The following is a 15045-nucleotide window of genomic DNA, read 5'->3' on the forward strand; positions in this document are numbered from 1 at the left end:
AACGCCTGCCGCCTACACGCCCGGCCTGCAGGACCCCGCTGTGGCCATCTGGGCCCGACCCTTGGCGCTGGGAGCGGGCGCAGCCCGGCGCTGGGAGCCTCTCCTCGCTGGCTGGAACTGCCGGCGCGCTGGGCGGAGGGGGTGTGTGCGACAGACTGGCGGGCGGGAGTGCTGCTCGCGACACTGCGCCCCCTGGCGGGGCCGCGCGCAGACCCGGGTGGTGGTGCCGGGGACTCCGAGGTGGGTGTGGCCTCTAGTGGGTGTGGCCTCGCGGCCCGGGGACAGCCGAGGAGCAGTCGGGGGCGCGAAGGAGAGGCCTAGAGCTGTCGGGCTCTACCCACTGAGAGTCGGGAGGTGGGGCCGCCGGCAAGTGGCGGGAAGACCCGCCCGGGTTGTGCAGCTCCGAGGAAGGTGAGGGGTTGGGGGCTTACGGTCTTCTGTCCCAATTTCCTCTCATCCTCCCTTCTAAGCCACTCGCTAAGGCCAGCACACTCCTAATGCGCCCTCCAGCTTTCACCAAAGGCGACGCCGTCCCCCACCGCGTGGGCCCTGCGCACACAGGCAGGGTACGAAAGCCCTAGCCTTCCAGCCGCTGCCCATCTGTGCCCGAGGACAAACAAAGAACAGGCATTTAGGGTGTTATGGTATGTTAAACGCTAGACATTCGGAAAAATGCCGAATTCCTCTCTTCCTCTCGGTTTCTTACTGTCACTTCGCTATTTCAAGCCCTCAGCACTTTTTCCACTTAAATTATTTTAGAGACGCCTTTGAGTTCCCCCAGACCCATTTTTTAAGATAATAGGATGCTCCAGTGAACCACATTCCTAGCCTTTTTATATTTTATTTTGACGCAGGGTCTCTGTAATTTCTCCAGACTGGCCTCAGACTTGAGATCCTCCTGTCTCAGTATCCCAAATGCTAGGATTATAGGCAATGCACCAGTTTCAACTCTGTTCACACTCTCCCAGTTTCCTAATTCAGCTTCCTGCCTGACACTGAGATTTTTGCTGAGGTTATGTTGCTTCAGGGTCCTCTTCAGGAGTCAGCACTAGAGTGCAGAAGATGAGACCAAAATCAAGAACTGTCAAAAGACTATTCCTTTTGACAACCGCTTCCTCACCTGGAAGCAGACCAGGCACTGCTGGCACAACTACCTGGACTCTCATCTTTGCCGGAAGGCAATGATCACAAAGGGGGTGGTATGTCTGTGTACTACTGGTACCAGCACCTGTACAGGTCCTTTTGCCCCATGCCCTGGGCCTCAGCCTGGGATGAGAGATCTGAACTGTATCCACTCTGCTTTTCTGTCCTTTTCCTCAGTGGTAAAGAGGGACCTGGGTATACCATAGTCCTTTCTTGGAACCCTGAATATAACTAATAAAAACTCAATGAAAAAGAAAATCCAAATGTACCCATATTACTTGTGTAAAGTCCCTCAAAATTCTCCATAAAATCATATTTAAACTCCAAGCCAGGTGTAGTTGTGTAATCCTATCACTTGGAAGGCTGAAGCAGGAGGATTGCCATGCATTTGAGGCCAGCCTACGCTACATAGTGAGTTCAAGGTCAGCCTGAACTACATTGCATGACCCTGTCTGGAACATACAATCAAACATTTAAATCCTTTACCATAACAAACTAAGGCACTACAAAATTTGGACCTAGTTTTAATAGCTCTCTGCTGATGACCCAACTTAGGAAAGCTGAGGATGCAATGCTGAGATTCACAAATACTAAATTTTTTTCTACCTGGCATTTTTCAATTCACTGTCCAACAGCTGTCTCAGACCTCATCTCCTCTAGAAACACAGTTGTAAGGGCTGGCCAGGTAGCTCAGTGTGGGGCCGGGGAGATGGCTCAGTGGAATAAGCGCTTCCCTGGCAAGCTCAAAGGCTTGAGTTCAATCCCTAGTTCCACCAAAAAGAAAAAAAAAAAAGTTGTGTACAGATAACTCAGTGGATTAAATGAGCCTGCACAGGCAGCGCAGGGGCCTGGAGTTCTATTCCCAGATCCCAGTGCAAACAGGAGGATCACTACTAGTCTGATCTGTGTAGTGAGACCCTGTCGACCCTGTAGACCCTGTATTCAACATATTTAAAAAAGAAAGATGGGGGCTGGCGAGATGGCTCAGTGGTCTAAAGCACCTACTTGGAACAAGCTTGGCAAAGTACAGAGACCGCGGTTCAATCCCCCAGCACCACATGCCAGCCAGCCCCGCCCCCAGGTGGGCTGAGCTGGCCACACACACACAAAATAAATAAATAAATGTTTAAAAGAAAAAAAAAGAAAAGAAAGATGGGTTCAGCTCAGTGGATTGAAGTGCCTGCGCGCAGGACCTGGGGGTTTGATCCCTGGGCCTGCTGTGTGGCCCGGGGCAGAGGTGGCAATTGAGAATGGGTGTGGTGGTGCACCTGTAATCTCAGCTCTTGGCAGGCTGTAAACAGGCAGACCACTGCGAGTCCAATCTACTAGTGAGACTCTGAACACCCTGCAGACCCTTTCCAAATAAATAAATAAATAAGAAACATAGTTGTAGCTTTCTCTTCTTTCTTTCTCTCTTTCTTTCTCTCTTTCTTTCTTTTTTCTTTTTTTTTCTTTTTTTGAGACAGGGTCTCACTATGCAGCTCAGGCTGGCCATAAGCTCACTTTGTATCTCAGGCTGGTTTCGAACTTACAAGGGTCCTCCTGCCTCAGCATCCTGAGTGCTGGAATTCTTGTGTGGGCATAATGCCTGCACCTTCAAGTTGTTTCCCTTCCAGTTTTCTTTTGTTATCTTGAGGTTATTTTGTTTCCATTTGTTATCTTCTGGTTATTTTGTTTCCTTTCCAATTCTCCCTCCTCTCCTTTTTAAAAAATTTTATTTATTTATATTTTATTTATTTATTTTTTATTTTTTCCTCCTCTCCTTTTGCCCTGGTAAGAATATTAGTAACAAGCTGGGCGTGGTAGCACATTCCTGTAATCCCACACTGGGAGGCTGAGACAGGAGTGTGCTTGGAATTTGAGGCCGGTCTGGGCTACAAAGTGAGTTCAATGCCAGCCTGAACTGCACAGTGAAACCCTGTCTCAAAAACGTCCAAAAAAGAAAAAAAAAAAAAGAAAAAAAAAAAGATTCTTTTAAGTCATTCTCCTCCTTCAGTACTCAGTTCTCCCCTGACCTCTCCAGCTATACACCCATCACACATGCATAACTTTAAATCAAAATGAAAGGTAGGAAACTTTTCTTGCTGGGCTTAGGTAGATGAACTTTTTTTTTTTTTTTTTTTTTAAAGAACTGTGGCGGGGAGTGCAAGGAGATAGCTCAGAGGTATGGCAAATGTAAGCTCCCAAGTTCGATCACCAGTACCAAAAAAGAAAAAAAACCCAAAAGGCTATTTTCAGGCTATGCTACAAATCAAACCTAACCACTAAGTTTCATTAACCAGAGTTGCATGTGACGAACAACAAAACTTTGTGATACTTTTTCTCCTTTCTTCTAAGTCTTCAAAGTTGAGCAAGCCACAGATAACTATAGGAAAAATACTAGCGCTAGAAACGAAGGTAAAGGACAGGAGGCGGAGCATCCCGCGAACTTCCGTATTAAGCACCTCGGGGCTGGGCCGGCCTTGCCCACGCCCAAGAACTACTAAGCACGTGGTGGCGCGCGCGGCCCTGGGGGCGGAGCCCACGGGCAGCTGGGAGGCGACGCAAGACGTACGCGCGTGCGTACGTGCTCGCTCACGGCGGCGGCGGCGGAGCGGAGAGGCCGGAGCCGGAGACCGAGCTGGGATCGGGCCCCGGGCGGGGGCGGTGCGAGCGGCGCCCAGCGGATCCTGGGAGCGGGGACGGAGCCGGGGCGGGCGGGACTGGAGCAGAGCCCGGGAACGGGGCGGGAGGGCCCAGGGTCCCGGGTTGGGGGGTTGGAGCCGCACTTCGTCGCCGCGAGGGTGCCGGGACTCCGGCCGCAGTGCCGCCGCCATCACGGACTTCCTGTGGGACAAGCGCACGGGCCTCGCCGCCAGAACGGTGAGCGCGCGGGCCGGGGAGCGCGGGGTCGCGCGGGAAGATGGCGACTGTGGGCGGGCGGGGACGGGATGGGATTGGGGGCAAGGGACGCGGGTGAGGTGGAAGAGGAGGAGTAGTGGGGAGGTAAGGGGAAGGAGGTTGGCCAGCCGTAGACGTACCCAGGAAACTTGGGGTGGAAACAGTAGGGGGAGGATGGTGGGGTGCGATAGGCGTGCTCTGGAGATGCAGAAGGACAGAACATCATCACAGTTGGACCGGGGGACCAGGCCAGGCCAAAGAAGTGTCATTTGGGGCGTAGTGGGAGAGTCTGACTCCTGGAGTTAGTGTTGAATTTCCTTACTGAGAAAGGGGAAGGAAAGGTTCCGAAATGGAGACAGGTGAGCTAGGGGTGCTTTGTGGGAAAAGGCCTGTGAGGGACTTCGATGGCAGTAGGAATGGGGTGAGATGGCATTTGTGTGGTGTGCTAATCAGGGTTTCATTACCTGGTAGAGACGTGCGCTTCCATTCTTGATTTCATGCCAGCACCGTTAGGCCAAGAATGCATCAAATATCACCTTCCTCAATTTGAGGAGGTTGGGAAGAAGTAGCCTGGAATGGCAGCCAGATGTTGGAGTTGTTAAAACTTGTGCAGTTCTGTTCCTCCAAAGCGCTTTACCAAGACGTCTGTCCCAAGCTTTTCGTTTTGTCTCTCTCATCTTTTGTTGGATTGTGACAATGATATTTTTCTGATACATTTTTTTTTAAATTCTTTGAAGGAAAAAGGCGTTTGTGAATTGTACTATTCCAGTTCTCTAGTGAAAAAGCTCATGTTCAGCCAAGGAGTACTGATATTAGCAGAAAAATCAGTTTTTCTCTACTTCCTAAGCATAACACGGGAGAGGCCAGATAGAAGAGTATGGTTTTGGCCAATTGTATTAAAGCTTCTCATGAGAGCTAAGAATATAAAGTCATCCAGACATTGCCTAGCATGTATCAAGTTTTGCGTTTGATTCAGCGGGGTGGGGAGGAGACACAAAAAGAAACCACATAGGAAATTTGGCCAGCGATATAAGAGATTAAGAGATCCCTAAGATTTTCTAGTGTTTGGTATCTACTTGCTGTTTGTAAAATTCTGGAAAACTGGAGTCTTGCCCTTGAACAGATGGCCTAGTTGAGATTAGGTACACTGTATGTAAACTAAAGCTTTATTCTGTTGACTTTGAGGAAATCAGAGTGGTCTGAAGTATACATGAGAGTGCAGTTGGGATGAACAGTGTGACAGTTTCCATCAGCCATGTAGTCTTTCCTGTAAATGAGCTGTGGCTCGGACCTGAGAGTGTTTATAGAGCTGCATTTTAAGCAAATCAGGTAAAGCAGCTGAACTGAGTTCTTCCTAAATTTTCCAACCCACATTAGTAGGTTAATATCTATGTACTTCAAGAAAGAAGAATTGTAAACACAAAGGAAGCCTGAGAAAGTTGTGTGTGTTAACATAAAAAGAGCAGATAGCTGGATACAGTGGTACTTGGAAGGCTGAGGCAAGAGGATCATTGTTGAGTTTGAGACCAGCCTGGGCTACAGACTGAGCTTAAGGCCAGCCTGAACTGCACAGTGAGTCCCTGTCTCAAAAAGACTTAAAAATAGAGAAAACAGGTTAGTATCGCTGAAACAACCATTGCTTTGAGAAGACTTAGAATTTTCCCTGTTGTTTCTTCTTTTCCTTCCTTTGCAGATGCCTCATCCTCGAAGGTACCATTCCTCAGAGCGAGGCAGCCGGGGGAGTTACCATGAACAATATCGAAGCCGAAAGCATAAGCGGCGAAGAAGTCGCTCCTGGTCTAGTAGCAGTGACCGCACACGGCGGCGCCGGAGAGAAGATAGCTACCATGTTCGTTCCCGGAGGTGAGGCCTCAGGAAGAGAAATTGACCCTGAGCCCTGAATTTTTGTTTGTTTTGACCCTGGATGTTATGCATGCATTTGTTCAACAAATGCTTATGGTTTATGCACTAAGCGTGCTATACTGAGCTGCTGGTTCAAGGTGATTTGTGGATGGATGACAAGGACAAGGGTATAGTTGCGTGGCATGGCTTTAGCTTAGCATGCTTGAATCTCTGGATTCAGTTCTGATCACTGGGGAAAGAAAAAGGATTGCACAGTGAACCATTTTTACTGCAGTGTTATTATATAGGAGGTATGTTGGTTTTTTATTTTTATTTTTTAAATTTTTTTATTGAGAAATAGATATAAATGAGACAGTTTCAAAGCTGATTAATAGGACAGTTTTGATAATTAATACATTGTACATTGTTATGTTCTTAGTGGTTATCCATTCTGTCCAAACACTATTAGTTCACCTCTTTCTACTCATTGAATTAAGCGAAAGTAGCTGTATATCTATCCTAACTATTTTGTATATATAAATACAAAATGATCTTTCTTTTGTATCCCCTTTTTTAAATTTTTATTTATTTTGTCCTGTCAGAGGTGGATATTCTTTTTTTGAATTTATTTGTGTGTGTGTGTGTGTGTGTGTGTGTGTGTGTCCAGCTCAGCCCACCAGGGGGCGGGGCTGACTGGCATATGGTGCTGGGGGATTGAACCGTGGTCCCTGTGCTTTGCTAAGCTTGTTCTAAGTAGGTGCTTTAGACCACTGAGCCATCTCACCAGCCCTGGATATTCTTTTTAGAAGGGGAATCTTCTTTTTTGTTATTTATTTTATTTTATTTATTTATTTATTTATTTTGGTGGAGCCAGGGATTGAACTCAGGCCCTCGCGCTTGCCAGGCAAGCGCTTATTCTACTGAGCTAACTCCCCGGCCCCCAGAGGTGGATATTCTATTGGCATCTAAATACTAAAGGTGTTTGAATTCAGCTAAACAATCCAACACTGTCTAGCAGTCTATAATATTAGTGGGTTATCCTCAGAAGTTATTGACTTGAGCCTTTTACAGCTCATCATATTAATATGGCTTTGCTTTATTTTTTTTATTTATTTGTTTATTTATTTATTTATTTTTGTTTTTTGGTTTTTTTGGCGGAACCGGGGATTGAACTCAGGCCTTTGCGCTCACCAGGGATGTGCTTATTCCATTGAGCCATCTCCCCAGCCCCCAATGGCTTTGCTTTATATACCTCGTTTTCATACTTTTTTGCTGGATGGTTAAGACTAAAATAAAGCAAGACCTATATAACAAGAAATGTAAATTTTGTGTCTGATAAGGTCAGTCAAGTACTCAGGATTTATCCTGTAGCCCTGTACCATACTTTGTAGATCCTCTGTCAGTGTCAGCCGTGAGGATGAGTCACAGCCATTGCTTGACCAATTTGCTGTCTGTGAAAGCCTGAGAGAATGTTTTTTCTCTCCATGTGACTCTCCCCAAGCACACTGTACATCATCAATCACATTGCTCTGTGGCTCCATAATCTTCTTGATCAGAAAATTTGGAGGGGCTGGAGAGATGGCTCAGTGGTCTAAAGCACATACTTGAAACAAGCTTGGCAAAGCACAGGGACCGCGGTTCGATCCCCCAGCACCACATGCCGGCCAGCCCCACCCCCTTGTGGGCTGAGCTGGCCACACACACACACACACAATAAATAAATGTAATAAATAAAAATAAATAAATAATAAAAAAAAAAAAGAAAGAAAATTTGGAGCACAACTGAGTTACATGTTGTTACAGTACAGGTTCTCCTATGTCTCAAGTCTTCACTGACCTTGAAAAGCTAGGGCCAAAATGTTGGCTGACCTTGTAGCCCTTCTTTTTCTCCAATTTTGAACTGCTAACTTAGGATGTTAACGGAGGTGTTTTTAAACAAGGGACTAAGGATAGACCCAGTGGGTTTGTTTGGGGTGGACTAGGATGTGAGTTGAGGCGAATTTTTTTTTAGTCCATATTTGTAGTACATTCACTGTAGAGAGTTGGTGTGTGCTTGATATACTTCATAAATTTTTACTTGCCTTTCCCTCCATGTCTTGTTCCCCTTCCCACTTGGAGAAGGTTGTTTTGTTTTTTGTTTTTGGCAAAAGGTATTTTGAGACAGGTTTTTTGTATGTTTGTCTGTCTTTTTGAGATAGGGTCTCACTATGCAGTTCAGGCTGGTCTTGAGCTCACTTTATAACTTAGGCTGGTCTCAAAGTGAAGCAATCCTCTTGTCTCAGCCTCCCCAGTACTGAGATTAAGGGGTGCTGGGATTTAAGGCAGCTGAGATAGGTTTTTGCTTTGTAGACCAGGTTGACCTCAAATTCACAATCCTGGCTCAGGCTCCTGAGGGCTGGGATTGCAAGTGTTCCATACCACACCTGGCCTGATATTTATGGCTTTAATGATTTAGTGGCATGTTGAATACAAGGAATGGTTTGGACTAGACAAGACAAGAGATTTCAATCAAGACTACTAGGGGCTGGTGAGATGAGTGGTCTAAAGCACCTACTTAGAACAAGCTTAGCAAAAAAGCACAGGGACCACGGTTCAATCCCCCAGCACCATATGCCAGCCAGCCCCGCCCCCTGGTGGGCTTAGCTGGCTCCCCCCCCACACACACACACACACAAAAATTTAAGACTACTAGAGATTGAACTGGCTCTTTGGTTGATTATATTATTAGAAAAGAGGATATGGCACTAGAAGTAGTTTTGTAGGTACCTTTTTGGAAGTTTGGGCAACACAGTGGTTTAGGAAATCCTGTCTGCTTCCTTGCCTTACCCCTTTGGTTCTCAGAATAACTAGAGTTATCTGCAAACAGTTTTTCTAGCATTGCTATGTCCTGACTGAGGCAAGTCTTTGTTCATATGTGACAGGGAACGTGGCTTGAACAGATGCCCCAACAGGTGTTTGTTGTCCAATAGCAGCTATGATGACCATTCATCCGACCGGAGGGTGTATGACCGGAGATACTGTGGCAGCTATAGGCGCAATGACTATAGCCGGGATCGGGGAGAAGCCTACTATGACACAGACTATCGACATTCCTATGAATATCACCGGGAAAACAGCAGTTACCGCAGCCAACGCAGCAGTAGGAGGAAGCACAGACGGCGAAGGAGGCGCAGCCGGACATTCAGCCGCTCATCTTCGGTGAGTGACAGCTCAGACCCTTCTCCCCACTCTTCCAACCCCTGGGACCGTGGTAAGTGAGAATTATCTTTGTTCTAAACTGAGCCTTGGGGCATGAACGTGGAGGTGGGCACTGAGTCTGCCCATGCTTTTGGAAACTCTCCAACTCTTGAAGCGCCAGGAACCTCCTTTGGAGACACACAGGCGTGGAGACCTTGTGATGTCTGGTGCCCTCCCTGGCATGCTGGGCATAGTGTGTTGGGAGCAGCTTCTCTGCCCCAGCGGTCTCCACTTGCTAAAGGAGACCTTGCGTGTAAATTCTGTTTTTTTCCCAAGCCCTGGGCTCTGTGCCCCCTCAACAGGCAAGCTTGGGTGGGGGCAAGGGAAGACTCATGCCTATCCAGAGGGTATTGTGAAGAGCATGGGGTTATGGGTGACACTGGCAACGACATCACTTCTCTGCTCTGCCCACACGTCTCCCTGTTCCCATTTGGGTTTGGGGACTTGGGATTATGCGCCGCTCTCTCTTCTCACACCAATCCGTCTTACTGCATCTGACGTGTTCCCTTCCACTGTCCCCCATCATCGTCTGTCCCCCTGGCTGGGCGCCTGTGACCGGTGACCCCTCCACCACCCACCCCGCCTCCCTTCGGCCCCCGCTCCGACACCTGGCTTGCTCCGATCCCCCCCGCCCCCCGACAGCAGCACAGCAGCCGGAGAGCCAAGAGTGTAGAGGACGACGCTGAGGGCCACCTCATCTACCACGTCGGGGACTGGCTACAAGAGCGATGTACAAGCCAAATCGTAACAATCCTATAGCCTGTAATGGTCCCATAGCCATCCTAATGTCCCCAGCCAACCCAAGTCACAGCCTCTTTTGCCTTTTCTCAGTGGTGTTGCTCATCTGGGTGGTTTGAGTTGCTGTTGAGAATTGACCTTTGTTGGCCACTCCCAGCTCTCATGGCCCCTGGGTTAAAGGTGGTGGGAATCATGCAGGGGTTCTTCCCCTGTGACCATCGATATCTGTTCCCCTTCCTTCATCTCCTAACCCCATATGTGATGCACACTTTTTCTTCCAATTCAGCTCATTCTCCCTCTTTTTTCTCCCTCTCCCCTACCCTCCTGTCTTTCATTGCAGATGAAATTGTTAGCACCTTAGGAGAGGGGACCTTTGGCCGAGTTGTACAGTGTGTCGACCATCGAAGGTAAGCAACAGCCCCTTTCCAGTTCAATACCTGCTAGGCATAAAGAGATGGTGGGAATTATCTGGGACTTTTTTCTCAAAAGCAGGATTTCTTAGTCTACACACAGCCCCATTCAATCTAGAATGTGCTTGAGAACCAAGCAAAAGTTTTCTGTGTTCCTTTTCTAATCTATAGGGGTGGGGCTCGAGTTGCCCTGAAGATCATTAAGAATGTGGAAAAGTACAAGGAAGCGGCTCGACTTGAAATTAATGTGCTAGAGAAAATTAATGAGAAGGACCCTGACAACAAAAAGTAAGCAAGCAAAGGAGGACTATGTGGGGAGGTGAGAGCCCTGCTGAGGGATACTCCAGACTAGGCTTAGGCAGGCAGGGGATCTAGACCTTCTCATCCATTCATCTTTTGTTTTTCATCTTAGAGTAGTAAAACATGAGGGTAGGGAGGGAGGGCCTCTGAGATTCTCTAGACCATTTCTCTTGTTTCCAGGACAATTAATTGTTCTACGATTTGGCCTCAGTCCAGATCAGTTTCTATTGAGTTATTCCCTGGAATTGGTCCAGGCCTGAGCATTATATCTTCACCAAAAAATGGTCCAGGCATGGTGGCACAGGCCTGTAATCCCAGCACTCAGGAGGCTGAGGCCTCAGGAGCCTTGCAAATTCAAGGCCAGCCTGGGCTACAGTGAGCTCAAGGCCAGCCTGAGCTGCATAGTGAAACCCTGTCATAAACAGACCAAAAAAAAAAAAGTTGGACTGGAGATACAGGTCAGTGGTAGAGCTCTTGTTTAACAGGCATGAGGCCCTGGATTCAGTTCCCAATACTGAAAAAAAAAAAAAACAAAACAACAACTGCATTTAATTTAGTGCTGTACTGTGCTGATAGTGCTATATTTATTGTTAATGTTTTCGTATACATTCACAAGGCAAAAATAGAATGAGAGCATTAAAGACAAAAAAGGCAATAGGGATAAACATGGGCCAAAGAGTAGTTGATATAAGTGAATTTCAAGGAATAGTATTGGGATTTAGTAGTGACTGTTTGTGCCGGGCATGGTGGCATGTGCCTATAATCTCATCACTTGGGAGGCTGAGGCAGGACGATTGCCGTGAATTTGAGGCCATCCTCAACTACATAGTTGAAGGCCGGCCTAAACTATACAGTGAGACCAATTCTCAAAAAAAAAAAAAAAAAAAAAGTGACAGTTTGGTAATTCAGGGACCATACTGATTGGAGCTTGGCATTTAACAGTGCTTCAGCAAGTATAAAGGAGAATATTTGGAAGACTGGCAGGTGCCTGTTTTTGGGATTGCCAGAAAGGCTGTTCTCTAGCTGAACTGAATTTTGTTATTAATGTTAGCTGGCATGTTTTTATACAAGTGTGTAGAATCAACAGCTATGCAGTCCCCCCTTTTGGAGGGGTGGTGGTCAGATGGGAGCTCATCAGACGTCCCCTTCCCTCCATCTCTCTTCCCAGCCTCTGTGTCCAGATGTTTGACTGGTTTGACTACCATGGCCACATGTGTATCTCCTTTGAGCTTCTGGGCCTTAGCACCTTCGATTTCCTCAAAGACAACAACTACCTGCCCTACCCCATCCACCAAGTGCGCCACATGGCCTTCCAGCTGTGCCAGGCCGTCAAGTGTGAGTGAGGTGGTCCAAGGTGGACTTTGGGGCAGCCCCTCTCTCTATTGGACCTCTTCTGTCCTAGTTATGGACTGGTAAAGCCCCTAAACAGTTAATTTAGGGTTACTCATCTTCACAACTCTACTTTTAACTTTAACATAATGTCTTTAGTCTACGGCCATACCACCTTGAATGCACCAGATCTCATCATCTGGCTTAACTCCTTAGTGGAGGCCTTCACAAATCACTGATTTCTCTTACTCCACATTCAGCCTTGGAGCTGGGAGAGATACCTTTGAAAGCAAAGGACTAGGGCCAGGGAGATAGCTCAGTAGAATAAGCACTTGCCTGGCAAGAACAAGGGCCTGAGTTCAATCCCCTGTACTACCAAAAAAAAAAAAAAGCAAAAGACTAGATTTGTCCTCTTCCTCTGTTTATTATGTTGGGAAAGTATTAGATAGCAAACACAAAGATACAGAAAAATATTCCAATCCTAGTACTCAGGAGGCTGAGGCAGGAGGATCACCATGAGTTTGAGACCAGCCTGGGTTACAAAGTGAGTTCAAGGCCAACCTGCACTCTGTAGTGAAACCTGGTTTCAAGAAAACCAAAATCCATTGGCTAAAGATCTGAGATGAGGTACGCTCTCTCACAGCCCAGCAGATGGAACATGGAGTAGTTCATTTAGCTAAAGGGCCAGGTAGAATATAGCCCAGGTTCACATTGCCTCTGAGTCTTCCCAGCTCAGTGTAACAGCACTTAGTCTGTAGATGTCAGATACACATTATGTAAGAAGAGTCAATATAAGCTACGACATGTACCACACTTTTTTGTATCAGTTGAGATACATAAGTGTCTTACATTAAGAGCAGGTTTAGACCAGGCATTTCATTTAGTTGTAGAGCAGAAAACAACCCTAGTGATTTGGGACCTAATCCATACCAGCTTACATTGGGTGGCTTGGAGTGAGCTCTTGCCAGTGAACTCTGGCAATCTAGACCAAGCCTGACCTGGGCTTCTCTTCTGCAGTCCTTCATGATAACAAGTTGACACATACGGACCTCAAGCCTGAAAATATTCTATTTGTGAATTCAGACTATGAGCTCACCTACAACCTGGAGAAGGTAAGATAGATCTGCTTCTTGGCCGTGCTGTGCATTTTGCTTTTTGCTCTTTCTGTTCTCCATTAAGTCTCTTCAGCATTTTGTGTCTGGCTGCAAAGAGTACTATCAGAGTACTGGAATAGGTTGAAAGGGAAAGATTTAAAAAGACTTAGGCCCTCCTACCCCCCATGCCCCCCTATCCCCCATGGCATGCTAAGACTGTGATTGAGACTGGGCGTGGTGGCATGCGCCTGTAATCCCAGCACTTGAGAGACTGAAAACGAGGATCACTATGAGTCCTATCTTGTAGTGAGATGCTGTAGACCCTGTAGTAAAAACATTAAAAAAAAAAAAAAAAAAAAAGACTTAAATATGAAAAGGACTTGAAAAAGGATTCCCAATGGAGTGAACCCCATCCCCCCACATGTATTGCTATGTGGTAGGAAAGGTCAGCTTCTATGACTGGAGATAATGGAGATCTCGGAGCTAAAAATGGCCTCCATCTGTAGTTCTTGGCCTTTGCTTTGTGTTAACATATTTTCAGGAAAATAGTACACCAGCTGTGCCTCTAATCCCAGCACTTGAGAGGCTGAGGCATGAGGATCACATCCTGAGTGCAAGCCTGAACACCATAGCAAGACAATAGACTTGTACACTATATAATCATGGTTCCCGGGGCCAGTGAGATGGCTCAGTAGAATAAGCGCTTACAGGGCCTGAGTCCAATCCCCAGTTCTACCAAAAAATAAATAAATAAAATAAAATCATGGTTCCCTTCCATGGCCACTGTTAAAAATACTATTGTAGGGCTAGGGAGATAGCTTGGCTGTCTAAGCACCTGCTTGGCAAATCCACGTTCAATCTCTGGTACCACATGCTATGCTGGCCCTGGGCTGAGCTGGCCACAAAAACTGGATGTGGTGGCACATGCTTATAATCTCCACACTGGGGAGGCTGAGACTGGAGGATCACTACAAGTCTGAGCTGTGTAGTGAGACCCTGTACCAAATAAATAAAAGATTCTGGGGCCGGGGAGATAGCTCAGTGGAATAAGCACTTGCCTGGCAAAGCTCAAGGACCTGAGTTTAATCCTCAGTTCCACAAAAAATAAATAAATAAATGATTTTTTAAAAAGATGACTTGTAAGCCAGGAGATTTTTCCAGACCGTATGGGAGGGAACAGGCCAGTAACTTTTATGTTTTAATGTAGTACTAGGAGTTGAACCCAAAACCTCTGCACTGAACTACATCCCCAGCGTGTCCTTTTGTTATATTATACAATAGGGTCTCACTAAGTTGCCCAGGCTGGGGTTGTAGGCATGCAGTCCAAACCTCAGTCAGATGCTTTTTTAAGGCTTTGATGCCCTGTGGAGAATAGTGGTAGAATCTTGGTCTGTAGTGCAGAGATTGATCGCTTCCTGCTTTGCTCCTAGAAGCGAGATGAGCGCAGTGTGAAGAGCACAGCTGTGCGAGTGGTAGATTTTGGCAGTGCTACCTTTGACCATGAGCATCATAGCACTATTGTCTCCACTCGCCATTACCGAGCACCAGAGGTCATCCTTGGTAAGGAAGGGCAGGCTGTCTTGAGTATGTGAAGTGATGTGGTAAGCATAGGACTCTGTAAGCCTTACAATACCTGTTCTTTCCTGTCCTCACCCAGAGTTGGGCTGGTCACAGCCCTGTGATGTGTGGAGTATAGGGTGCATCATCTTTGAATACTATGTTGGCTTCACTCTCTTCCAGGTAAGTGGGGAAAGGGTCTTGACCATCTGGCATTTTTCTTCCTGGTTTCCTTGGGTCTGCCAAGGACCTGCCTGCTCACTCTTCCACATGCCCATCTCGCAGTTGATCTTCCACATCCCTTCTCAGCTCCCTGGTCAGATTGGTCTTTGTTTCCCAGACTCATGACAACAGAGAGCATCTAGCCATGATGGAAAGGATCCTGGGTCCAATCCCTTCTCGGATGATTCGAAAAACAAGGTAAACTTCTGAGTGGGAGGTACTTGAACATTTTCCTTTTCTCCGAAGAACTGGTGTCTTACAACTGGTGTCTTACAACGTTGTTTTTTTTTTTT

At 46.8% G+C, this 15045-nt stretch overlaps 1 protein-coding gene across 7 annotated transcripts in view; it reads left to right on the forward strand.

Moving 5' to 3' along the window:
• The first annotated feature begins 3676 nt into the window (after window positions 1-3676).
• Window positions 3677-15045, forward strand: part of Clk2 (CDC like kinase 2) — a 14427-nt gene continuing 3058 nt past the window's right edge. The window contains exons 1-11 of one of the 7 annotated variants that reach the window (XM_004629763.2): window positions 3683-4005; window positions 5717-5886; window positions 8835-9063; window positions 9745-9832; window positions 10181-10247; window positions 10422-10538; window positions 11719-11885; window positions 12897-12991; window positions 14404-14533; window positions 14631-14713; window positions 14871-14950. In XM_004629763.2, the coding sequence (XP_004629820.1) occupies window positions 5717-5886; window positions 8835-9063; window positions 9745-9832; window positions 10181-10247; window positions 10422-10538; window positions 11719-11885; window positions 12897-12991; window positions 14404-14533; window positions 14631-14713; window positions 14871-14950 (1226 nt within the window). In that variant the 5' untranslated portion in view covers window positions 3683-4005. Of the gene's footprint in view, window positions 4006-5716; window positions 5887-8786; window positions 9064-9744; window positions 9833-10180; window positions 10248-10421; window positions 10539-11718; window positions 11886-12896; window positions 12992-14403; window positions 14534-14630; window positions 14714-14870; window positions 14951-15045 lie in introns of all 7 variants that reach the window. The other 6 variants (XM_004629764.2, XM_004629765.1, XM_023713640.1 and 3 more) reach the window with 6 other exon arrangements.

Source organism: Octodon degus, unplaced genomic scaffold (genome assembly GCF_000260255.1).
Source record: "Octodon degus isolate 3935 unplaced genomic scaffold, OctDeg1.0 scaffold00032, whole genome shotgun sequence".
NCBI classification, from domain to species: domain Eukaryota; kingdom Metazoa; phylum Chordata; class Mammalia; order Rodentia; family Octodontidae; genus Octodon; species Octodon degus.